The following is a 27,404-nucleotide window of genomic DNA, read 5'->3' on the forward strand; positions in this document are numbered from 1 at the left end:
ACACCCAACTGTGCCTGAACAGTTCGCAGGGACTCGCTTGTATAATAGTTGGGGGCAACCAGTGGCACGGAGCTCACGCTGCTGCTCCACTGATGTGCCTCCCCTCATGTTCCAACAGCAGAAGGAGGCGGTGCATAGCGAGAGCCTTTTACTGTTTCGATACGATTAACGAACAATAAGTTGGTGTATATTTGCAACTCTTGCGCTGACCAAAGTAGACACTGAAACATTGTAATGTTCTATCAGCCTGTATAAAATGGGCTTGTTTTTATACATCGCTGGATCTGCGAACCCTACCGAGGCCAGTGTCTATGAGGTGAGAAAAACATCTTAAATGTTTTGTTCGGTTATTTATACAGTTGTGCTTTAAATGACGCTGCAGGCTCTGCCACTTGTTGACTCGCCGGTTGAACATTATGCATATTTTATCCTCACTTTGTTGTGCATGTTAATAAGTGTGTGTCCTTAACAGCGTTCAACCGTCGCTGTATTTCTTTTGCAATCTGATACATCTGTTTATTACAAGTCTCGCGTGTTAACCAATGTTCTTGCGTCAAGTCACGGAAGTGTAGAAATGTGTCTCAAATCCTAGTTGGCTGTTTACTTGACACCATTTTGGACATAGCAGCATGATGGCCAAAATGCTGTCTAGGTAGACACCTCCCTATGTTCTGGAGACACGGCCTAAACCTGGGCCAAGTTCAGTTAACAAAGTCTACAGTGTTGGCAGCAGCTAAAGCAACTGTCACATATTTGAGACTTTTATAATGGCTATAAGAATAATACATGAGCTGATATGACACTATTTGTCAGTTATCAGTTGTGTTGAGAAGGTGAATAAGTATGAGCATATGCAGGTACAATGTAATTTTGATTCTTACAATTAAGTTGAAGAAGTCATTAATCTATGTCAATTTGTCTAGCTAGCACACGTATCGTATCATGTTTTTCTCCTTTACAACGGCCTATGGATTTTGTTATCACTGTTGAAGATAGTGCTGATCTCCTTGTCTGTTAGTTCAAAGCAGTAAATTCATCACTAAAATGTGCTGAGTAAAATGTTCTGGATGTTTTTTTTTTTATCTGTTTGACCTTTGAGGGATCTCTCTGTAACGTTACACTTTTTTTGATCAGAGGGCAACTTGGTACAATGTAGGTTATTTTTTGTTTCTGTGACAGCAAACTGTTTGCTTCATACTCAAAGAAGTGCTGCAAGGTGCAACACATGCCCTACAGCACGTCATATTCAAAGTTGTGGACTGTAAACAGTTATCTATATATACATAAAAATATCTGACAATTAGGCTAGTGTAAAGCTTCCACAAATGGCTTCAGTGTTGTTGTTCTAAAAAAAATGAAGCTAAAAATACATATTTTGTTGTCCGGTCACTAAGAGTCTGTGTCTGACCTGTAGCCTAACATAACTTGCAAATGTGCTAAAAATCCACAATATAGTAGAATATGTTTGTTTGTACTTATACACATCAAACTACATTGGACTTTTTTTATTTTTTATTTATTGTTTAAATAATTTTCTCCACGTTGGGATGTGTTTTACATTTTATATAGCAAGGCATGGCAAGTTTATTTAAATTTATACACAATGGTAATTCAAAGTGCTTTACATAGAACATGTATTAACATATTGATAGAATAATCACAACATTTGCATAAGAAATAAAAATGCCATGTATAAGAAATAAAAATAACAATCATATTTAACTAAAGGCTAAACTACTATTCTAAAATACCTGACTAAATTTGGGGCTCTCCTGTCTGAACAGAACAGTCAAGAGATTTTCGAGACACACTAGTAGCAGCCCGGCTAGTGACTAGTAGCAGCCCGGCTAGTGACCTCCTGCCCTTCAGTAAGGAGGAGTGTTTTGTTTTTTTTTGTTTTTTTTTCCAACACCTTCTGCCTCTAGCAGGCTAAACAGAATATTAATACAGTTTAACTTGCATTTATACTTTAAAAATAGGTTGCAAATACTAGTGGTATTCTTGTCATCTGGTCCTGAGGTCCAAAGTGCATTTTTTGTGTGTGTGCGCGTTTTTAATTGGATGTAATTGAGTTATCAAAGTTAAAAAAGAAACAATACAATGCCAGGGTGGTTTGGTTCTGAATGTTTTGCTCAATGTTGGGTGAGAGAGGAACTTGCATGGGGCTAAAAGCCAGGATAGGCCTATATAGTAACTTGCACATGCATTTTAGCCGATGACGATGTCATTAGTTCAACAAAGCATGTAAGGGATGACAGTGGTGGTGATTTACCTTGGAAACGAGTGAGAGTGCAGTGTAATCGCGCATAGTGAGTGCAACCAGAACTGCAAATGTATGGCATAAGTTGAACCCAAATGCACCAGGGTTCGATAGACTGCTTCCTGCAGTACTACAAACACCCCTTACCTCAAGTTACGTCCCCTACAATGGAAGTTGCTGTCTCATTTCGAAGGCTGTGTCCTCCAGAGGTCACATTTGTTGGCTGTATACATAATTGAGGATGCCTTATTTCAGTAAAGTAACCATTACATTCTAGTCATTTGAAACATGTCTCCTTGAACTCTGTAATGCTAGCGTGTATGAACATTTAATAAAAAATTTTTATATTCAATTAAAAAGGAATTTATACCTATACGATTTTACACTTGTCCCACATTGAACCAGTGGTTTTGATAATGGATAGATGGATGATTCAGCTACAGGCACCATCTTCTGGGTGTAGGGGGTGATTTCGGACATAGCCATGGTTTTTCTCATCATAGGAGCTATGTTGCCCGGTACAATTCAGAACAGCCGTGGAAATGCCAGCTCCTTGCAGCAGATCTTCATTTGTGTGCTCAACCAAGGAATGCACTGTTTTGACACTTTTACACATTGCTCTTCATGAGTTCTCAGCCTAATATCACCATATTATGCACGTACAACGAGCGCGTTTAGCACAGTATACAGCATTGTTTTGTTGTTTGCAGCAAAATGTCATACAAGGCGTTAAAAAAAAAAAAAATCTTTAGGATTGGTCTTTTTGGAAACTTTCCAGGATTTTTTGGAAATTGTTGGAAACCTTTGGAAGTTTACTGAAATTTTTCAGCCCCTTTGCAACCCTAGTGTGTAGGGCTGCACTGTAAAAAATTTATAATCTTCCCAACTCAAAATCTTCTAGTGACTGGTCACATCTAAAATTTTCAATTGGCCAAATTGAATTTCTGTGAATTGAATTTTATCCATTTTGGCAACAGTCTGTTAACATGGGCTCAATTAGAAATAATATGTAGGCCAATGGAAAAATGTAATTTACCAACACTGTAAAAAATGTCAGGCCTCTCCAATTTAAAATTTTCTAGTGACCGATCACATCGAAATTTTTCAATTTGGCCAACTAAAAAATTTAGATGTGATCAGTCACTATAAAATTTTGAATTGGAGAAATGTTTTAGGCCTACAGTGAAACTGTGTGGTTGGTCCAATTAAATATTTTAAATTGTAGTAACAATTGTTTATTTCTCACTGTCCCAAAAGACAAAAATGACTAAAAACATAAATATATTAAGCAAAATACAGAAACAGACAACAGGGTTGACATTTTATCACATTACTTTATTAACAAGTAAATTCCAACACAGGATATTTGGGTGAAAATACCTTATTTTCAATATGGAAAAACTCTGAATACATTCAAGAAGTCTTCTGCATAACAGGATGTAGGGCTGTACGATTCATCGAAAAATAACCGAAACCGACATTCAGAACCTCTAACCGACGTATTTTTCCCATGTCGGTTATTTCGGTTTTCACGTGACTCCGCCCCGTCAGTCACATCAAGTGCAGTTTGCAGGCACACAGAGATGCAGGAGCGGTTATCTGTGTTTTTAGATGCCCAGAAAAACTATAGTAACTGCATGTTTTACACAGTTTATACAGGTCAGTTAATTGCCGTTCTTCATATAGCCTACTACCGCTGACGCGCGCACACACACACACACACACACACACAGACAGACGGCGCGCGCAAGCCCTGAAGCCAGATCGCTTTCACTTTCGTGCTCATAAAGTTTGTCAAGTACATGCGTTTAAAGGCTTGCCAGTTTCAACATTTATAGCGATTGTGCACTATTCAAAAACAACAATACGGAAAACGTATCCGTTCAGTGCTTTTTTCTGTGACACAGAGAGCTGAGCTGTGTCACGTCTCTGACAACACGCGCGCCCTGAAGGCAGATCTTTCACCGGTCCTCACAAAGCTTTCATTTGTATGTGGTTTAAACTAGGGGTGTAACGATTCGTTTTAACAACGATTCGATTCGTATCACGATTTGAGGTTGTCGATACGATTCAAGGACGATATTGGTTCATTTAGAACGATACGATCCGAAACGATTCAGTGACTTGAAATCGATTCAGTAACTTTTCAGCCAAAAATTGTGTGACTGAAATAAATATCTGGATACTGGTCAGTGCAGGTGAAGTTTCCTAGATTCCTGTTGTTTCTTGTAAGGGAATCCGGTATATCAATTAATTATGGATATAAACAAACAAGTAAACAACAATTAATGGCAAATGCATTCAAATTTTATTTGAATAAAGTGCAACCAACAGTTTAGGTTGAATTAACAGGAAGTTAACCTTTTCTGCTCTCAATTTAAATATTCAATACATTTTCAATAAAAGCACAGTAAGTGCAGCCAACATTTCAACAGTAGGTTAACCTGCTACTTCTGCTTTTGTTTTCCAACATAATAATATTACAATATTAATATCAAAAATAAAGTGCAACTAACTTCTCTTCAGGTTTAATTAATAGTAGGTTTACCTGCTACTTTTACTGTTGTTTTTCAACATTAAAATAATACAAATACAATATTAATATCAAAAATAAAGTGCAACCAACATTTCTTCAGGTTGAATAAACTGGCTGAACCTGCTACTACTCTCAGTTTAATAAACAAACAATATTTAACAAAAGATAAAATGTACCAACTACTCTTCAATGACTCTACAGATTTCTTTTTCAACAATATCAACATGATCTGCAGAACACTTCTCTGTGCGTTCACTATGTCGCCAGCAGTACTAAAAACTCGCTCTGCTGGCACACTGGTGTCAGGAATGCACAGGTAACATTAGCAAGGGTTGAAAGTACAGGTAACTGTAGCTCTTTCTCCTGGTGGCCTGATAATTTCTCGCTCGTTGGCTTCTCCTCTGCCGTGCGCCATGCTATGTTTTGTTTTCTCAAGCCCCGTTCACACCGCCAGCGACACGCAGCGACAAAGCGACACAATCCCATTCATTTCAATGAGCGCTGCTGCTGGTGCGTTGCGATGATGTCACAGATAGGCAGACTGAATCGAGTAACGTTTAACGCCTTTATCATTAAAAGTGCTAAGAAAAAAACATCCATATAAAGTCTGACGTGCTTAAATCCAATGCGTTATTTTCTATGATCGATACAATCGATTGATTACCTTTTAAAACGATGTTAGATCGATTTATGTCGTCCGGAAGGCCAACTTGCCGAGCACAGATCGATGTAGTTAGATCATAAGAAAATAAATCGATACATCGATGTAGTAGATGAATCGTTACACCCCTAGTTTAAACCCTGCCAGTTTGAACATTAAAGCGAGTTTCGGCCATCAGATGTGTATTATGTTGAACTAATGCCTGATATATTGTGACAAACGAACACTCGGACAGAAGCTCGCATATCACGCGAAGAATGCGCGCAGAAACGCAGTCTCAACGCTGTCCTGTGACTAAAGTAAGTCACTAAAGTAGCTTAGAAACTCAACCGTTATAGGCATACATTTTTATACCTTTGAAGTACAAACCACAGCTTCATAATGAATAGAGACAGTAAGAGTAATTCACACACACAATCACTCTCTCATTAATGCATTCAAATAAATGTAATGTAGGCCTACTGTGCTAATGTATCTGTATCTGATGTACAACAAGCAGAAATCTGCTCCCTAGACAATAACTGCTGAAAGAGAACCGTTTCCTTCAAGTATTTTAAAATCACAAAGAAATGCACCTTTTCTTTAAAAAAAAAATCCACCTGTTCTATATATAAATATGTAGAACATATTTACAATACAAACCTTATCAGTGAACTTACTCAAAAACCTTGTGAGGGCAAAAAAAAAAAAAAAAAAAAAAAAAAGCAAAATAATCGTTCATTAATCGTAATCGAGCTAAAATGTTCAATTATTCGAGGTTTTTATTTTTGGGCAAATCGTTACAGCCCTAACAGGATGTCTTAATGTGGTGAAGAAAACATGGCACTGCATGCTAAAAACCTGAAAATAAAAATACAAACTAACATTAATGACAAAGCTCCCCTGCATCACATCTGGCAAGAGACAGAACAGAAGTTTCTTCATTATATAATGAGGATGAGACGGATGAATGGACATAAGAAAATCACGAGCTTGACGTGTTTGATATTAAAAGGCAACAACTTAAAGGGTTAGTTCACCCAAAAATGAAAATTCTGTCATTAATTACTTACCCTCATGTCGTTCGACACCCGTAAGACCTCCGTTCATCTTCGGAGCACAAATGAAGATATTTTAGTTGAAATCTGATGGCTCTGAAAGGTCTCCATTGGCCCAATGCACGGTACACTCTCAAGACCCTTAAAAGGTACTAAAGACGTCGTTACAAAGTCCATCTCACTACAGTGGTTCTACAATAACTTTATGAAGCAGCGAGAATAGTTTTTGTGCGCAAAAAAACCCTAAATAACGACTTATATAGTGATGACGATTTCAAAACACGGCCTCATGAAGCTTCGAAGCAAAGTCGAATCAGTAGTTTGGATCGCCAAATTTCAGCAGTTTGGCGGTTTGACACGCGATCCGAATCATGATTCGACTCACTGATTCATAACGTTTCGAAGCTTCATGATGCCGTGTTTTGAAATCGCCATCACTATATAAGTCGTTATTTAGGGTTTTAGGCTATGATTAGTAGTATAATTAGCATCTTTTTGCATGGCGATAATTATTTGGAAGTCATTTATTGGGCCAATATGTAATGATCAATTTGCACAATTTTTCCCCCCAATTTTTTTTTACAGTGTGGGTATTGACACAAATTTCATGATTCGATTAGATTTTTTTTTTTTATTCACAAGCTTTCGATTCAATTTGATTCGATATCAGATCCAATACATGACAAAAAATCTCTCAACTAATGCTGTAAACTTAGCTATACATGGGTGTCAGTTGGTACTGCATTACTGTAATATTGAAGGGTAACATTACATTATACACTTAAATTACACTCAAGGATGTTTTTTCTAGTTCACTAATGAGTTTATGGTCACTGGATATGTTTTTTCTGAGGTAAATGTGACGCTACATGACATTGGTTTACAAAATGTTTTACTGACGTCTTTCCGTGGTTGAAAACTGATTGAGCGATTACATGTGATGTGATATGGATTTCGGTAAGTTGTACTCTGGTATTAAAACACACAAAATCATTGAAATTATTACAGAAATAGTAAAAATGCACGTATTATAATTATTATTATTATTCATTTAATTAAATAATACATTTTTCATTTGATTACATTTTAAACTAAATTGTTAGCTTTAGGAAGGAACTGATTTGAATAATAAAAAAATGTTTATTTGTCCTTACAATGTTTACTCCTGACAGTAAATTAAGTCATAATAAAAAAACGTGATCTACAGTGAAACCACCAGAGTCGTAAAAAAAAACATGATTCAGATTTTTGGTCGAACCGCCCAGCACTACCTTAATATAACACGTAATATAACATCACAAAGTTGCATCTGTATCTCAGCAGTAGGGGAATATTTGGTTGCGTTTTGTGATTTCACTGGAATTGATTGCAAGTCAGGAAAAAGTGATTGGCAAATGGGTCTGTCTCTGTGGTGTGCGGGAGAGGAAAAAAAACTCTTTCTCTATTATTGAAGATGCCTCCTCTGTATTGCACACATTCCTGAGACAAGCTATTTTGAGTGGTAGAACAAAACTGACCTTTCCAAGAAGTGCTGAGGACATACACTATGCTGCCTATGCTGTATAGGACTTGTCAGCATATGGAATTACTTGGCTGTGACATTTGACATTTAATCATTTTGGTGCCATTTAAAAAGTGGCTCAAAAACAGGTAAATCACTCTCAAAGTACTGAAGTAACTACAGGCTGTCTGTAATTCCATTTCAAAGATTGACAATCATGTATCTGCAGCTGCAGTAATTGGCCACCAACAGTATGGCAAAAAGTTTTTTTTTTTTTTTTTTTTTCAGCAGATGCTCGTGCTCGATTACTTGCCTTGGAAAATATTGAAAATGAAAGAACGGAATTTCATGTTTTGCTGTTTTCTGATTCAAAATCCTGTTAACAAGCTCTTGAGTCTTTGAAGACAAACCATCCATTAATCATTGATATATTAATCAAAGCAAATCAGTTATTGAGACTCAGGTACAACATTGTATTCCAGAAAGTAAGGTTAACTTACCGTCACACATATACCTTGAACTCCCGGTTGATTAACCCAAACCTTGCTTGCTCTAGGTATGCTGGTTCCAAAAACGATGTTCCCGGTTAACACACAAGACATTCTCAACAGAGCAACAAATCGATGGTTCACCATGGAAACAGACGTTAAGAAAAAGCGCACCATTCTACTTCCTTCTTTTGTTTAATGGTGATTTACATAATCTACTTAAAGGATTAATAGTTCACCCCAAAATGAAAATGTTCTGATAGTTTACTCACCCCCATCTCATCCAAGATGTTCATGTCTTTCTTTCTTCAGTCGAAAATAATTTACGTTTTTTAATAGGGTCTTATCTAGCGAAACGATCGGTCATAAAAAAAGAAAAAAAGAATATACTTTTTAACCTAAATTGTTCATCTTTAACTGGAGGTAAATGGCTCCAGCTAGCCTACTGCTCAATAAGTGACAAAATAATGCCAACATTTTCCTATTCACATGTTGTGATGTGTTTAGTTACATCGTCTACTAAGAACGACGGAAAATGAAAAGTTGCGATTTTCTAGACTGATATGTCTAGGAACTATACTCTCATTCCTGTGTAATGATCAAGGAACTTTGAGCCGTACCATGAGTGCAGCGGCGCAATGATATTATGCAGCACCTGATAATAGTCCCCAGCACTCTCTGTGCAAGCAGATTGTCACGTTGTGTAGCGGACCCTGTCCGAATGATGGCCAGACTTTACTGATGTTTCATGGAGTTCATTGAAACCGTTTGATCTCCAAAAAAATCACTGTAAGAGCTGAACAAATGAAGCAAAGAAGTGCGCATTAACACCTCGTACACAAACTCTCTCTCTTCATTGCATTATCATTAACATACATCGAAATACACAAAAATGCTAATTACAGATGACTGTAAACAAGAACATACACACCTTATGCCTTGTCGGGGGGTGCTTAACAAACTGCAAACTTTAAATCTGCCTAACCACTCCGATGAACCGTGAGCTCTCACTATCTTTCTGTAGACTACAACATCCGTCAAAATAAAAGTCCCTACTTATTAAGACAGATAATGCAGAACTTAAACCTATTTAAATGATCAGAAATGTCAAAAATGTACACAAAAAAACAATTATAAGATAAATCACAATGAAGTCTGTTACATGTTGGTTATGTTGATGGAAATTAGCCTATTTTCAGGTGCTGCATAATATCATTGCGCCGCTGCACTCATGGTACGGCAGTAAAATTCCTTGATCATTACGCAGGAATTATAGTATAGTTCCTAGTCATATCAGTCTAGAAAATCACAACTTTTAATTTTCCGTCAGTCTTAGTACACAATGTTACTATACACATCACAACATGTAAATGGGAAAATGTTGGCATTATTTTGTCAATTATTGAGCAGTAGGCTAGCTGGAGCCATTTACCTCCAGGCTAGTGGTGGGTGCGTCAGACAGAGTTATGGCACGCACGGAGATGAGAAGGGTATGTATGGACTTATCTAACTCTGGGGGATATGGGGAATAAGATAAAGTCCCAAAAAGTCAGCGTGTTCCTTTAAATACTACTACTACTTCTGTCGTAGTTCCATCAGATGACCACATAACCTGAAGATAAACCACACTCACCAGTTACAAGTTAAATTCTGCTTATATTGTGTATATTGTGTAATACAGAGTGCGTTTGTGGAAAGTTCCTCCCTCCATATAAGAATTAAAACCTCATGTTTTCCCAAAAGCCTCTTGAGTTTTATTTGACTCCGTATTAGTATCATATGCTGTCGCTGATCCTCCACTTCTCGCTAAGACTGTGGAAAACAATGTTAGCTTGTCAAGTATCCTTATTAGACTGGCCAACATTATCTCCTGCTTTCAGCAACGTCTCATTATGACCTATTAAACTTAATTAGTTTTCAAATATAACGCTTTCTGGAACTGAAACCGGATATGGACCGTCTCCGTAGCTGCGAAAAATTAGTTCAATTCTTTATACATCTTTCAGATCTTACACACATTCTTTTGGACACGTTTAGAACATTTAAAAATAGTACACAAAAACATTTATTTGAAAGAAGGCACATTTTAAGTGATACAATGAAGAAGAAAAAAACTTTCTGGTTGTCAAACTTGGTGTTCATATAGTTAATGTGATGAGCAACACTCTGCTAGGACACTTGAGGAAAATCATACCTTGTCTTAACATGACCTTGACACCATTTGGTTGAAAGTAAATCCAAAAATGGGTCAGAAAAGCAGAATTAGTTCTGAGAAAAGGTCTTGCGTCATTTGTTTGCAGATTCCACATGGCTTGATATTTTGTATTCAGTCACAGTGTAATGTGATTCATACATTTTGTGTGGCTTACGAGTCCAAATACTTTTTTTTTGGGTTACTGTGTGTTTAATAAAATCCAGAAACCGTATGTTTTTTCAGTCTCATGTTGCAGAGTCGTCATTAATTGCTGATATTTGTTGTTGGTGATAAATGATGTACTCAAAGTGCTGTGACAGTCCTTGAAAAGAATGTTCTCAAGAGAAGGGCTCATGGTCATGGGGCTACACTTAGCTCAGCTAAAAGGGGGCATTTCTGGAATTTTATGTCTACTTTGGTCTTGAATCTGGTCTTGCTTTTATGGTGGGCCATCATTATGCTTGATAATGGGTGTGTGTGTTGTGTAAACGGTGTGGTAAAACTGGCAGCTGTGGTTGAAAACTATTTCTGACAATAATGGAATGACATTTTGTACAGCTTACATGGACATGCACTACTTAAATCTACTAATGTACTGATTGTACCGATACACCATACAAGATGTAAAAATAGAAGGTCACATGCACATGCTGAAAGCTTATCAAAATTGTGAATTCTATAAACAATCAACTATGTTACCCACACTTTACTTTAACTATAAATACTTTTATAGATTATAATTAAATGATTTTAATGTAAAACCATAAATTCTATCTACAAAAATAATAATAATAATAAAAAAATAAAAAAAATCTAATAGAATTTTTAACTATATGGTAAATGTAATTCACGATACTAATGTTTTTACAACAGCAGGCTCAACAGCAAAAAGCTTTTTGGTTACTTTCTTAATTTTATTTTGTACTGTCTACTCCCATAATATTGAGAGAGCATCTCGTTATAATGCAGACCTCCTTACACTCCTCTGCTGCTTGGAATTTTCCGTAGACCAATCGCTGTCCCCTGTTTGAGTGAGGTGTGTGTGTGATCCCCTGTTTTTCTCCTGTGTATCACAACTTTTGTGCTGAAAGGACTTTCACAAGGCTCAAGGGCTCTGGAGTAGCATGTCTGCACTGCACAAGGAGACAAGAATGGTAGAGAACCTGATCACTTAACTATCTTCTTTTATCATTAACTGATTCATGAAATGGAACAAACATGCCTATTATGCATACCTTTTAAAGGTTTCTGTTTATTTTGTTCTGATTTACCTGGGGTCTTTGTTTTCTGGAGGGTAACAAGGTGTCTGTTTACTGAAAGAGAAAGAAAGTGAATTGATTCTGTAATGTTAGATTTCACTGTACACAACATTGGCGGTTCGATGTTATTAAATATTCTAAGTATCCAGGCAGCTTTTTGTTCTTTTATGCCTAGTAGTCGACTTTTGTTAGATTTGGGGGTAAAAAAAAGTGTCATATCACTGAACAAAGTTGTTTCAGGTTGTAAATTGTCATGTGGTTTGGCCCCGAAAAAAGTAATGATATTTACAAATAGATTCTACATGTATCTTGAAAAATATATTTAAACCTTTTTGTAAAGCATGATTAAGATGTTTCCATTTAAAATGTGTTGTTACTGTTTAAATTGTTACTCCACATGATATTTTTCAAAGATCGTATAAAGCTTTTCTATTTTCAATGTTTTGTTGTTGTTTTGTTTTTAATGGGTATTGTTATTTGACATTGACCCACTTTTCTGGTAAAATGTTTGTTTGATTTGGGGTTTTACTTGACAAACCATAATTATGGTTTTATTTTACACAGATGACTAACCTATTTACTGTAAAACACATATTGCACTGTGTTTTAGAGTAAATAGTTTACATACTGGATTATACTGCTTAAACTGAGCTAAACATATTCTTTATTTTATTTTCAAATAGTTTCAAGTACTTTGGGGGTAAAATAGTACAGTAAATATATAAGATGGGAATATAATCGTACTGAATAATTATGGTACATGGTATAATTCTATACCACGGTACGTATAGACATGGTGCTTAATGATAACCATATTCATATTGGATATATATATACACATTATACATACTGTACTGTGGTACAATAGGTATAAGATCAATATAGGTGATTTTTGAAGTTTCTCAGAGAATTCTCCTGAATCAGGTTTTTTTTGTGGTCAAGATTTGATGTTTTAGAGAGAAATGCAAAATTCAAAAGTCATTTATCTTATATCATCTTTTTTTCCTAGCAGGTACTTCACTGTGAGGGTGTGAATAATAAAAGCTACGTGTGTGAGATGGGACACTGTTGTGGAGAGTCCCAGTGCTGTAGCTACTACTATGAACTCTGGTGTAAGTACATCTTCATGTTTAATATCAGGGTCACAATGTTTCATAGAAATTCATAAAGGCTTGATCACATTTACCCTTGAATGGTGATGGAGGAGGGGGGCCAAACTTCAACCCTATGTAAAATTCACAGATATTTCTCCACCATTAGGTGAAGTTCCTGATTGTGCCGATTCCCATTGAGATGAATGTATTTCACTGAAATTTTGCTGTCTAAGACTAAATGTGACCGAGCCTTAAGAGGTTTAGATGAACTAAACAAGTATGCTGAAATATGAGAGAAGGCTGTTTTACAGGAAGTGAGTTCAGCTTAAGATGCTTGACCTTCTGCAAACTGTTGAGTAAGAATGACATGAGTCTCACAAATCCTTATGTGTGACTATTTATGCGTGAGCTGTGGTTTTGGTCTGAGAGGAATTAGTCAGGTTTTAAGTAGCAGTATAGAGTACAAAGGCATGCTTTAAAGGTGCTGTATGTACGTTTTTTGACTAAAATATAAAAACATCATAATATGTTAGCCTGTTTCCTAAATATTTGCAGAGTTCACATACTCGTTTCTCCGACAAACAATGTCTCAGCCAGTTATTTTACTTTGAAATGTGCATTCCGTGTCGGAATCTGTTTTTGTTTTGGTCTGTGCGATAATACACGTTGCCAATTTACCCAATGCTATTTCGACACCACAGGTTGCCAGTTGGCAGAAAATAACAACTTGTCAGAGATTCTACCCGACCTAAAAAGCCTTGGCATCCATCTAAAAATCTCTATGAACGGAAGCCCTTTAAAACGTGGAAAAATCAACTCATTAATTTACAGTGTTTTAAGTCTCCTCGCCTTCAATTGTCAATTGCGCTCGTTCCTGTTGCGTGTCCCTCAAACTGGCAACCCGCGTGAGCGTTGAGTCTGAGGAGGAGGCGGGGCAAACAATATTTTTGAATTTGGACTGCAGTACCCACTTCAACCACTAGCTGTCATTCTTACATACTTTAAAGGTTTTATTTCGTTTCCTTGTGGAATTATTCCATGTGTTTTTTTTTGTTCAGGGTTCTGGCTGGTGTGGGCCATCATCTTCATCCTGAGCTGCTGCTGCGTGTGTCATCACCGTCGCACCAAACACAGACTGCAACAGCAACAACGACAGCACGAGATCAACCTCATTGCCTACAGAGAGGTTCACAACAACACCTCCGTCCCCTTCTACTTCAGTAATATCATCTCTCTTATTTACACATTCTCTTTTATTTGCTACTTTGATTCATTTATCAGAAAACCTAGAAAAATAAGGGAATTAAAAAATTAAAGTAATAAAGCTTAAACATTACTTTAAAGCTTAAACATTAAATGTTAAATAATAAACTTAAAGGCTTAGTTCACCCAAAAATGACAATTCTTTCATAATTTACTCATCCTCATGTCGTTCCAAACTTCTGTAAGACTTGAGTCCAGCACGTTTGTTCTTGTGCGTCATTCAAGTTTGGCTGAGCTTCGTTTGTGTTTTCTGATCAATGTTTATATGCGAGTAAATGCCTAAACTAAATCTGTTCATCATAAAAAGTGATCAAGTCTCTATTCTGAAATTTGGACTAAACCACTCAATTAATTTGGATTAGTTTTCCGATCTCTTTATGAACTTTTTGAAGCATCAAATTTGCAGTGGCGTAGGCTGTCTATGGAGGGGTCAGAGAGCTCTCAGATTTCATCAAAAAGATCATTTTCATTTGTTCCGAAGATGAACGAAAGTCTTACGGGTTTGGAACGACATGAGGGTGAGTAATTATTGACAGAAATTTCATTTTTCTTTGGTTCAACTAACCCTTTAACATATAGGACTGCAAAAGTGTCTGCATTTTCTTATATTAATACTATTATATTAGTACAACAAAATATTTAATTGCCTAGATTTTTTTGTGAGTGCTTGTGTAGATTAGCATTTGTTGGCTATCAAATGATTTGTTAAAAAAATCTGGGGCATCAATCAAATATTTGAATCAAAGTAATTACATATGATTTAATTGAATTAATCACTTATCAACTTTGTTATTTAAAAAAAAAGATACCACATCAAGGGCTGGCATCCTATTTGTCATTAAGTGCCATTTTTAAGGTTTCTTGTTCATCGCTGTGCCATGCCCCCGTCCCCTTAAATATATAGATTTATATGTATATAAAGACAATATTTTGTGTTCATGACTATGTTTTAAAAGGTCCTGTAAAGATATAAGCGGATTGTGTTTGGATTGAATGGAACAGATTTTCTCAGAAAGATTTCTTTGACGGTCTTGACCTGGTTTTGCTGAAAGATGAGAAGATTCGCATACACCTACAATCACCTACTCAGCACCTGCTGCCTTTTTTTTGTTTCCCCTCAGTAAGAGCACATGTGAAAGACAGTGTTATCAAACATTTAGCTTGAGTATTTTTTCACACAATGGCATGCAAGGTTTGATTAAAGTCACTTTTTGAGTCATGTTGGTTCACGTGTCGGGTATCCTCAGAGCAAATACTTTCTATGTAGGCAATAGGCATGCAAATACAGGTGCTCTTTTCTTCATCTCCAAATCTCCAAAACTTGTTTAAGATTCCATTCCAATAATGTCAAACAATCAACAAAATATTACTTTTCTTGGCTCAAACTTATTTCTCTTGCCCATCAGATCCGCTAGTAGAGTAGCCTGAATTATTTTCTCTTTCTTAAAGTTTTTATCCAGACATTAAATGACTTGAGACTCGACTCTGACTCATGAAAAAAGACTTCAGACTTGACTCAACTCCAAAATCTCGGGCTACTTCATTTCCGGCTATACATATTTCAAGTTATTTAATTGGTGAGGCAATGCCCATTTTTACGAGTTGACCTACAGCTGGTGAATGCAATGTCTAAGCTTAATGAAACTTGACACAAAGACCACAGGACATTCTGAGGATGCACACTAAGTTTTGTACAATTCTGCCAATAGGTGGTGCTGCAAAATTACTTAATTACTTTGTCACTTATAATAACTCCGTAACCGTATGATTCATGATGTTGAAAATTGGTATGCTTCGTCTTTGGACGTCCTAACATATGCTCTAATATGACTCAGATACATAAAAAAACATGGCTGTCAGCAGCTAATCAAATTGCAGTGGCTAATAACAGCAAATCTACCATTACAAAAATTGATCTGTGAAATGCTTATAGAATATTAAATGTTTTTTTAACTTTTATTCATTATAGATAGTTAACTTGTATAATAGTTTGTAATTCTGACAATTCTAAATCGAAGAGGTATAGAGCTTAATTTGGTTTGATTTAGGGCTGGACCAGAATATTCGAATATTCGTTCGATGGGTTGGTATTCGATTTTCAAATTTGTGATTCGAATATTAGTTGTTGTTGTTGTTTTTTTCCGCTAACACCTGGCATCCCGCTCGAAACGGCTCTCATTCGCGCTTGCATATGTTTACACTATAAAATCACTATAAAATACAAAACTTTTTTTCAAGTATATCATAGCCAAGCCATTTTTAATAGCCTCGTTATACTTAATAAATATATTTTCTTCTTCTTAGTGTTCCCTGCAGCAGAGCGCACAACTGCACGGCTTATATGGCAGAAGCCATGTCTGAGCTTGCATTTTGGGTTAAACTGCGTTCGTTTGACATTGTGGAAAATAGAATAATAGAATTAAAATGTATTATCCTTTTTACACGTTAGGGATGTGACGGTGAACATTTTTTCCCCTCACCGTGTCCCTCATTCCTGTGCTTGTGCACTGAGTGGCTGAACGCATGCAGCCGTGCACCGTTTACTTTCGGTTTGCCAATTCAGAGGGGGGTTGCTTGAATTGTGGGTTCATTAGCTATTATTCTTAATGAAAAACATAGCAACAAAACAGTACAATCACAAACTCCCTTAAATAGGCGCTTTTAGATCGCTTTGAAACCAAATATTCCACGATCATCTTGTAATTTAGCTCCTCGCTCTCGTGAAGAATATGATCTGACTGCTGCTGCTGATGTGCTGAGACGCCCGTTAGTTTGGCTCAAGTGGCACGTTCAGTTTTTTAATTGTAGTTACTCAAATCTAGGCCCTAGCCCGGCCTTGTCCGACAGTTTACCAAAACTATCGGCCCGAGTCCCGTGATTTTTTTTATTTGATTTTTGTATCCTCCCTATTAGGCCTACACATCGTTGCAGCCATTAAAATAGTTCAGTTTTGTTTTTAATCTCAAAGTAGTTATATTTTGTTTCGTTTCTTTATTAAGTTAATTTAGAAACATGTTTAAAGTATTTTTTTGTTTGTTAAATTAAAGTTTTTGTTTTTTAAATTAACGACCAAGCGGCCAGCGGCCGACAGGGAGTTAACCGCATGTTTGATCAATTCAGCCTCTCAAATCAACACTGGACTTGTCTTACTTATAATAAAATCCATAGATATAAAACACTTCAAGCATCACAATTTTAGTTTAAACATTTAGCCTACTATCCCTTTTTTGAACCACTTTTAGTGCCATATAGAACCTTTTTTTTTTTTTTTTTTTTGAGTGTTCAAAAATAAATAAATAAAAAACAGGCAGGTTGTCTTAATTTACACCTCTCTGCAAAATTAATATAAATCCGATCTTCAATTCTTGCGCTACCCAATGCACATTTAACGGAGTTCATGTAAACGAAAGCAACAGATATGAGCTGCATTATATTCATCAGCTCATTTCATGATCAAAGACCGCAATATCAGAACAAGGGACTTAAAGCACTGTAAGAGCATTTAGTCTCATTCGTTTTAATGAAGATGATTGTGTTTTTGAGCATCTAAGACGTTCGGCAGTTTGCGTGTTGGCTTGCTTTACTCATTTGCGGCGATACTCTAAACACTGTGCGAGCCGTCTTGACAGTCGTGGTGTCATGGTCTCATGTTGTTTACACCAGCAGCACACCTCATTGTTTCTTTTAATTAATGAATGTCTAAAATATAAAATGATGGAAAAAACCCGCGTTTGAGGTATGACGTGAAAATTGGCCAGAAGCCCGGCCCCAGGGGCAGAAAGGCAGGGCTCTAGTTAGTCTGTTCTATAACTGAACATAATTATTTTTACTAGCTACTATAATATATCAAAACTGGGACGTAACAGACCTGTGTGTTTTGTATCACTAATTCATTGCCCGTTCGCGGAGCATAAAAGCCCTGCCCGTGTGAGGCGCGCCGCTTCTCCAGATTCCAGCCTTTATTAGAGAGAAGGATATGTTCAGCTCCTTCCCTCCGAAGCTTCGAATATTCGATGTCGATTACTACCAAAGCTTCGAAGCTCAAAAAATGGTATTCGGACTAGAGGTCTTCACGGGTCCAAAAATTCATACCCGAACCCGAAGAGACCCGTAATGTGCTTAACGGAACCGACCCGGACCCGTCTATTATTTCAAAAGCTGGACCCGGACCCGTGAAGATCCGAGAAATGCCAAAAACGTAGTACCCGGAACCGACCTGGACCCGTCTATTATTTAAAAGCTGGAACCGAACCCGGCGTGAAGACACAGACCCGACTGGACCCGTTTGTCACATATTCCACAATAACTGATATTAACAAGTCAATAAACAAGTTATGAAAAATATAACTTTTTGTCTTACCTAGCCGTCGTCTCCCTTCCTTGTAACGTTACTTGTGATGCATTACATCCTTGCCAAAAAGTTAAATCCATGTTATTCCTCTCTTGTTATTCCAAGCATGCTTAATTCACTCATCATTTCAGCTTTAAAAGTCCACTTTATGTCACGGTGACGGATGACAAATGCGTCTTTGCAGATTTGCATTTCGACTCGAGTTAACTCGCATAATAACTTTGACTGTTTGCCTTTTTGAACTATAATAGCGATTGCTCGTTCGGTGGCCGCTGACGTCCGCATTATTTATTTGCTATAATCTCTGTGAGCGAGCCTGACCACCAAAACTTTAAGAAATAAGACGGTTCATTCATATTATTATTAAAGTCAATCACAGCGGAAGCTCGGGTTGCCATAGAAATGACACGCGCTTGATACTGCGCACATGCGCGGTGGCTGGAGCAACCTGAAATATGAGCTTTTTTACGCAATTTGAGCATCATAGAAAACATTTGTGACAGTTCAACTGAGATTTTGTTGCTGATTTTAAATATATTATTTAAATATAATTTCAAATCAAACTTCAACAGTACGTCACACGTAGACAGCACTTACGTTTTTCTCATGTTTGTCCACAATATGCATGAAGGATGCCCGGACAGAAGAGGTGCCGTGGGTTTAACTTCTTTATATTCGTTGTTTTTTAGCTTTTTTCACACATCACTCATGAAGGTAACCATTATTATTACCGTGCGCTTGCAGAGAGAGCGAGCGAGCGAGAGAGAGAGAGAGAGCGAGCGCGTGAGGCGAGCGAGCAAGAGAGAGAGAGATCGCTCGTGTTTTTCTTCTTTCTTTTTTTTAAACCATTATTTCCCGGCTCACACTTTTCTTATCCTAATTTTACAGTTGCAAGTTACAAAAAACACACAAGCAGTGCTGACTGACTCTGATCACGGGCAGGTGTTCTCCGAGTCCGGATCGACTCGGGTATTGCACACAATGTTAAACAGACCCGGGACCCGTAGTAATAGATTGGGACCCGACCCGGACCCGGCTAATCATTTAAAATATAGACCCGAACCCGTACGGGTCCCGGGTCGGGTCCCGGGTCCACGGGTCTCGGGGGCTCCGTGAAGACCTCTAATTCGGACCAGCCCTAGTTTGATTACAGCGGCTGTCTTGGTTAAATGGCAACACTGAAGTGTCACAGCTCCTGGGTTTTTATTTTGAGTGGGTCTGAGAATGGTTCCCCCTCCTGATCAGAGACCATTGTAAATTTTTACTGTACTGTACTGATCTGTGATCAGTTGACCACAGGGAGTGAATCTCAGTGAGACCATAAGCCATGTGATGACGTAAAAGTGGAATTTGGTCTGGTGGTTTGCACTGTGCAATACTCCATAGCCCTGTAACTAGATGGGTTTTAAAATGTTATAATAAATAGTATTTATTCTGAATGAAACAAACTGCAGTGACCCAGGTATTCAAATCCAGTGATTTCAAGTATTTTAAATATCATTTTTTAATTAAATGATATTGATTTGTCTTTGGCGAGATACTTTGATCAAATTATGTTAACTGCATATTTTAAAGATACAAGAGCTAGACAGTTTGTATTTAATAATTATTAGTACAGCCATCCAACTTCACAGTCATGATGAAATCTTCAGTCAGCCTTTTATGTTAACCTTTAACCAACTTGATTTCAAGTTATAAGTAAAAAAATATATATTCTGTGATAAGGTGCAGTCTGTTTTCATTGATCATGGATCAAGGACAGCTTGCAAAATCTGAAAAATCATGCTGATTGTTGATGCAATGTGCAGGTAGACTTGCTATTTTGTGCATGATCATTATATGGATTAACACAGCCTGCTAAAAATAGTCCATGGTACATAAGTGGAAGCCCATTTCCGCTACATAAGAAAAAAATCTCTAAAAAAATAAGAATCAGATCATATTATACAAAGTCGAAATTGTGACAAATGACAACTGTCATACTGTGTCATTATCAGGGTTTCTACACAGTTTGGAAAAGTACGGGATTTGATTTGCGTAATTTCCAATTCTAGAAAAATATGGAAAAATATTTTTTTCCGGACTATTTCCCCTATTCATTTGACTTAAATATAAAATAAAAAAATTCTAAAAACTTAACTTATCGTACAAACAGAATAGCAAAAGTTTAGTGATCATTTAGTGATTGTTGAACACAACAGAATTAATTTAAGTCATGCATTTTCATTATGCAAATCTGTTTGTCTTTACCATAAGCGAGTCTCTTTTGAACTTCAATAAAGGGATGTGGGTGTGCCACTCAAACCAGCAACAGATAAAGGATCAACAAACAAACATCTTAATCAGACTGCAATTTACTGTTTGGTTGTCGTGCCAAATCAAACCACATTTACAGTATCAAACTGATGTGTATGAAGGTTATAAAGCATTTTAGGTTTCTTCTCATCATGCAAGCGCATGTTATCACTGAGAAAACAAAAACAAAAAAACAGAGGACAAAGAAATTACAGATGACTGTACTGTACACCAAATGTAATGCTGAAAATAGTGTGGTATGAATGAACAATTTATGTCAAGGTAATTTTTTTATTTATATAGCATCTTAAAACTAACTTGGGTGGGTTAAATGCAGAGGACAAATTCCGAGTATGGGTTAAAATACTTGGCCTTCGCAAATTCCCATAAAGGTGCCAATGGGAGTGGAAAATTCTGTGCGTGAACTACGGACAACGTGCAAATTAAACAACACCAACGCAGCCTGATCATTTCCATAATGACCAACACAATCTACCAAGAGCAGCGCAAATTAGCATCTGGTTTAAGATTTTTTTTGGGAGGTAAATAATGGCGCAAATACAGTAAATTGACGAGCGCAAACTTTGGTAAATCACCTTGCATGATTCAGTTAAATACTCTCCTCCCATACATTTTGTGACTGAAAGGGAAACCCCTATAAATGCATATGCATTTATAAGGTCAACCGCAAAAATAACCGTCTACGCCAGAAATAGCCTTTATCATATAGGTCATACAAAGTTATACAGGTTTGGAAAAACATGAGGATGAGAGAATGATGACGGTATCCTGGTTGCCATTACAGATTTGTTAAACTTTTGTGATATGACGCCGTTTCCATTAACCGATGTTATGAAATATTTTATAACATTATTTCAAATGTTCTAAATCATCACATTGACAGACTCATTTTTTAAAACACAGCACTATAATACTCTTATCTGCTAGTGGCATGAATTTCTACATGGACTTAATATCACTCATCTTGGCCTCTGAGACGATACTCTGTTTGGGGAGTACCCTTGGTATGGGTAAGATGGATGTAGGTGCCAGGCTTCTCGTGTGTTTGCTTGGCCCACTTACTTCTTGGTCTTACTTTAACTTTTGGCTGTGCATGTGATTTTGTGTAATGAAAAGTATATGGACACTGATCAAACACAAGCTGAGACACTTCAGTCAATGGAACCTGTTTGTACTGAAAGTCAAGAGAAAGTCAGAGAAATCTGTACTCTTCATCTGTATGATTTCATATGGGTTGTTCCTGTTCACCTTCAGTAAAACACACAAGAAAGACAGCGGTGAATAGAATTCACACACTGGCTGTGCATGTTGTTGTACTGCGGAGTGGCCTGGAGTAGAATACTTCATTGTAATCTTTTTTTATTTGAGGAAGCCTTGTCTGCCATAGCAAAAGATATTATAGAGTTTCTGTTCTGACGCACACAACTGACACGCCATGTTACTATCTCAGTGGCATCTGAAAGATCATGCACAACGCGTTCTGGTATTTTCATCAGTGCACTTGCTTAATTTGCTCCCCTACCTGAACCTGGCATTGCCTCTGTCCACAAAGCACAATAGCCTTTCTTAGTTTGTGAACTGTGAGCAGTGAGATTATACAAGTTAAGTTTTCGCTTGTAGAAAAAAGAGCTAATTTCATGAAATGACATTCCGTAGTTCAAAACAGACTGTTAAAGTGTCTTTTTGGTGATCTTGACACATTGCTGTCTTGTCAGGCATGTGTGTTTTTTGATTGTCTTCATCACTTTGGACTTCCATGATTTCATGCTTCACACTGATTTTTTTTTTTACGGGTATGAAAGCTTAGGTTGAAGTCTGGGTTAAATATGAATCGATAATAAGATTCTTTCACAGGTGCATTTCCATTCTCGCTGCATTTAAGTTTGTAGAGCTCATACATTCTTGAAACATTGAGTGCTGGCTCAAGGTACTGCCTTTCTGTGCTGGCATGACAGTATGGGACTCAACAACATGAAATGAACTGATGTGTGCCTTTACCTGTTCTTTCTGATTTACATCTATGCATTTGTTGTTGTTGTTGTTGTTGTTGTTTTTGCACACTTTCCCCTTGCATCTAGTTTTTGGCATGTAATACACTGGTTTCTGGCTGATGGCAAGTGTGCCCAGATAAAACTGCCTACAGACTCTCACTTTTTCACACTCTGTTTAGATGGTACTTTAATGACTTGTGATTCATCACAGGTTTGTCTTTCTTTTTCTTTGCAGTCAGTAGTCTTGGCTATAAAGTAATATTTCCTGTTTTAATTCAACTGGTAGAACTGTGTAAAACATTTCTCCCTTTCAGCTGGGGTTACATTCTTTGCACATTACATAGTACAGTTCTTCAAATTTCTCACTTATTTGGCTGCAGCCTTTTTATTTGCAGAGTTGATATGTTCCTTGACCTCCTGATAATGTTTCTTGCTGGTTCATGCTTTCCATGGTGAAAGATTTGAAACCCGTCTCCTGTTTCTTCTCAAACTCCTCAATTTGTAAACTGGCAGGTGTGGTCTCTGGTTTGTCTGGTAATACGCATAGCCTTACTGCCATCCTTCAGTTGCCTCTACCTTGTCATCTGCCTGGAGAAAAATACATTTAAAAATGCATATTTACATATATTTAAATACACATGATGTATTTAAATAGGCATTCAGTAAATTCAGAAAGGCTTCTTATGATTTCTTAAAGGACTTCTTAAAGCTCACTACCTCTGTAGCCTAAAACTGACTAATTCGTACCTTTCCTCCTTCTGTTGGTCTCTGTCTCGCTATTACCCCACTGCTTGTTTCTCCCTCTGCTAGTGTTTAAATTTTTGGGTGAACTTTCCCTTTAAAATGGTTAAAATGTGGTTCTTCAACCAAAACAAAGTCTGCATTTTGAATGTTTTAATTCTCACAGTTCTCAGACATTTTCTTGGCATTCTTTCTCTTTCAGGATTGATACCCAACTATCTCCTTCCAGAATATGAAGAGGCAGTGCATCGGCCTGCTACGCCCCCTCCCCCATATAGTGCCTTAAACACCGGACCTCCAGTCTACACCAGTCCCTTGACCACTGACCAGCAGGATGCACACTGCCCACCCAGACAGATCACTCCAGTGCCCCCTGTGTCTGACACGCTCTGTTCCAGACCCAGCCTCGAAGAGATCAATACCTCTAATGGGTACCATCAGAAAGACGACAGCAAGAGCGAGATGCAGTTAGAGCGAAGCAGCTCCACACAGAGTGCTCTGCCCCTAGAGCAGTCTCCCAGCGTGGACAAACAGAACGAGAGCAGGAAGGAGATGCTCAGGAATGTGGTGATGCCTGATGAGAGAGAGAAGATTCTGGGAAGGCACCGCAGATTTACGGGCGACTCTGGAATTGAGGTGTGCGTTTGTGGGCGAGGCTTGAAAAGCCATGAACCCAAAGAATTCGAGAAGCTTTTGAGTGAGGAGGACCAAGAGGACTTGGAGGATTTTTGTGAGGAATGTGGCCTCCATTCCTTCGTGGAGGAAAATCAGGGACTTCAATCCCCAGAAAACAGAGTGGAGTGTGGAGCATCGCCACTGGCCCAATCTCTACCTCATCCTGTTTGCCTCTTCTTGCATACTATTAATGAACAAGAGGGTCCACACCATAGCAACACAGAATCTTAAAGCTGAAGACATGACTAGTAAAAGAGCGAGTTGGTGAAAGCGGAGGACTGAGATATAGGGAAGCTGCAGTATGCAGTGGAGGAGCATACTGATGGAAACAATTAGATGTTCTCCGCATCTTTGTTTTATGTGCAGAGCATCTATTTATGCAGTTAAAAGCCCAAAAGTGCACAAGGATGGGCTCTACTTGCTCCACGAGACGATGCACCACGTGTGCTGCTGTAATGGCGCGTTCAATTGAGGTTCGTATTCATGAGTTGAGAAGTCGTAATTACAACGTCAGATGCGCTCAAATTGCTTTGGTCAGAGCCAGATGCCATTGTGCCTTTTTCTACAAAAAAATACATCAAAATTATGACTAAAGAATGCGCACAAGGTGTGTTTTCATTCAAATAATGGAGGTGCTGTAAACTCAATCATGATTGTACAATACTTTAGTACATGCAACATGGCTAGCTTTATTGTAAATAAAAACAATAAACATTAATTTCAACCAATTTACTGTCAAAAGATGCTACATGCATTGTATCCGCCATGTTTTCTCACTGACGCCGCCAACTCAACTCTTGGCTCAAAGAAAATCCTCAGTTTCCCACTTTGTAATTACGACTTTGTTGTGCCGTTCATGTGCATTCAGCTCGTAAATGTGATCTTTTAGACATAACTTGTAGGCACCACAAGACACTTCCACCGATGGAAGATGCAGTTACAGTTACTCTGTGAATTTTATTTGAATAGCAATCTGTATGATCAGGTGTTTTGCGTAAGGGCGAAAAAGTTCCCCACACAGATTGTGCTTGATTTTAAAGTTACTTCTGTGTTCGCTGTGCTTCATACATGGCTATTGACAATTTGCCCATGAAATCTTTGACATTTTGCTAATGTGACCGTACCTTAACTGTGCAGTCTTATGATTGACATGGTAAATATGTAAACACTGGTGTGCTGAACTATCAGTGTTTCAGGACAGCCAGAGAGAAATGTACAAACTGAGTGAACACCAAAAAAGAAAAAAAAAGACGTATGCTTTTAATCCCTATCGACTTTCCCTAATCTAATGGGACAAATCTTAATGGTGTTTATCAAGTTTTTATTTTGCACAATCACATTCTTCTGAATGAATCATATTCATGATAATTAATTTTAAATACAAAGTATTTACATACCTACAGTCTTAATTCATATATTGTCTGTTTATATGTTTTTGCTGCTGTAAGCTCTGATGAATGTGTATTTAGAACTAGTTTGATTTGTATATCTAAGTTTTCATAGCCAAGTAGGCTATACATATGACGTGGGATACATGTTAGCATTAACTTGGAGCTTGAAAGTGCTGCATTATTATTAACCATCATATTCTGATTGTATACAAACACTACATGATGTATGTTCCTTTGAACCTGTAGGGATAAAAGCCTTGCCAAAGGGAGTTGTCTTTTAAATACACAAGCTTTCAACTGCTGGAAGTCAGTTCTTATAGGTGCTTATCCATTGATGTAAGCAAAAAAGTCAAATAAACCATTTTCTCACTGAAACCTATTTTAAGTGAACTCCAAAGACAGAAACATTTTGATATTTTAAAAATGATATAGATAATTCTATTTATAAAACGTGTTGCTTGACGCTATAGCTGACACACATGGGTACATATTTGATAAGGCTGTATGGTGTAACATGAATTGCCTCTTTATACTTATTTGCACTCTGTTACAACCACTCTTAAATGCAATTCACGTGCCAGTTGTCCAGGATCATCTTGGACATTAGCCTAATAGAATCTATATTTTTATGTAAATAAATACTTTTCTTCATGGAAGCTCAAAATATGTGCCTTTAATTTTCACATCATGTTCTTTGGTAACATTTCAAAGTGCCTTGATTTTCTGTTCATATGCAAACTAATGAGCCATACATATGTGATTATAAAATGATTTATTTTTGTATTTCTCCACCAAAGTAGCTTCAGTTTTAAGTTCCTCCATGACCACTCTTTTAAAACTCTCTATGGTAACAATTAATTTATTTCACTGCCCTAATGAATGTTATAAGTACAGAGATGTGCTGCTCGTACTGGTGTCTCTGTGATGACAATCTAGAGCTATGCTTGGAGACAAATACATATGAATCACTCTTTCTGATGTATTAATAAGCTGCAGATTTTCAGAAAGTTACTCTGAAGCATCGCGCCCATAAGATATGAATATGATGTCATGTTGTACAGCCTACAGTTCTTTTGTCTAACATTGCAATCGTCTAATGATATGAGTTCTGTCGCAGTTCATTTTGTATCTGTTTATCTTTTGTTATGGAAAAAACCTAATCATGACACTGTCCATTAAACACAAATCAACACAACACGTGTCAGCTTTTTCCATTGTTTCCTGTTGATATTGTAGGAATTTTTCTAACGAGAATCTTGAGTATTTATAATAAGCGGTTTCTTATTGTTTTACAGTAGCAGGGTAACATGGGATGACCTCCCTACAGACCTTGATTTTTTTTTTTCCTGACCATAAATGAGAATCTCATCTCTGTAGTTTTGATAAATGGCTACGCTATTTTTAATTTGGTAATTTTAACTGAATATCAACATTTGTGAGATTTAGTCAGCCAAAACATTTTTGAGTTTAATTTATCTAATTTAGCGTCTCTGGAAAATAGGGATCTATGACATTGTTGAATATCAATGTTTTTTGTCTATTGTTAATGAGGAATTTGTGGACACAATGGATTTGTGAGTAAAAGTTATAATTTTTTATTTTAATTAATGGAGGTATTTTTATGAATTATATGTACATTTCAGACA

General features: G+C 37.1%; 1 protein-coding gene across 2 annotated transcripts; it reads left to right on the forward strand.

The window, feature by feature from the left end:
- wbp1lb (WW domain binding protein 1-like b) lies at positions 1–26,946 on the forward strand. Of its 2 annotated transcripts, none has more exons than XM_079812510.1 (4): positions 1–316; positions 12,946–13,048; positions 14,089–14,250; positions 23,895–26,946. In XM_079812510.1, exons 1-4 carry the CDS (start codon positions 257–259, stop codon positions 24,596–24,598), a joined length of 1,029 nt encoding a protein of 342 aa, XP_079668636.1. In that variant the 5' UTR covers positions 1–256; the 3' UTR covers positions 24,599–26,946. The 2 variants fall into 2 exon arrangements, with proteins under 2 accessions (XP_079668636.1, XP_079668637.1); XM_079812511.1 differs by having other exon boundaries at positions 3–316; positions 12,949–13,048.
- The last annotated feature ends 458 nt before the right edge of the window (positions 26,947–27,404 follow it).

This window comes from Gobio gobio (assembly GCF_949357685.1).
Source record: "Gobio gobio genome assembly, chromosome: 3".
Taxonomy (NCBI): Eukaryota; Metazoa; Chordata; class Actinopteri; order Cypriniformes; family Gobionidae; genus Gobio; species Gobio gobio.

What these genes read in the sequence shown, in the direction of transcription:
- wbp1lb (XM_079812510.1), top strand. Translation starts at nt 257, where the DNA reads ATGGGCTTGTTTTTATACATCGCTGGATCTGCGAACCCTACCGAGGCC. An exon ending in CCGAGGCCAGTGTCTATGAG is followed by an intron (nt 317 to 12,945) that starts GTGAGAAAAACA and finishes TTTTTTTCCTAG; the next exon opens with CAGGTACTTCACTGTGAGGG. An exon ending in CTCCGTCCCCTTCTACTTCA is followed by an intron (nt 14,251 to 23,894) that starts GTAATATCATCT and finishes TTTCTCTTTCAG; the next exon opens with GATTGATACCCAACTATCTC.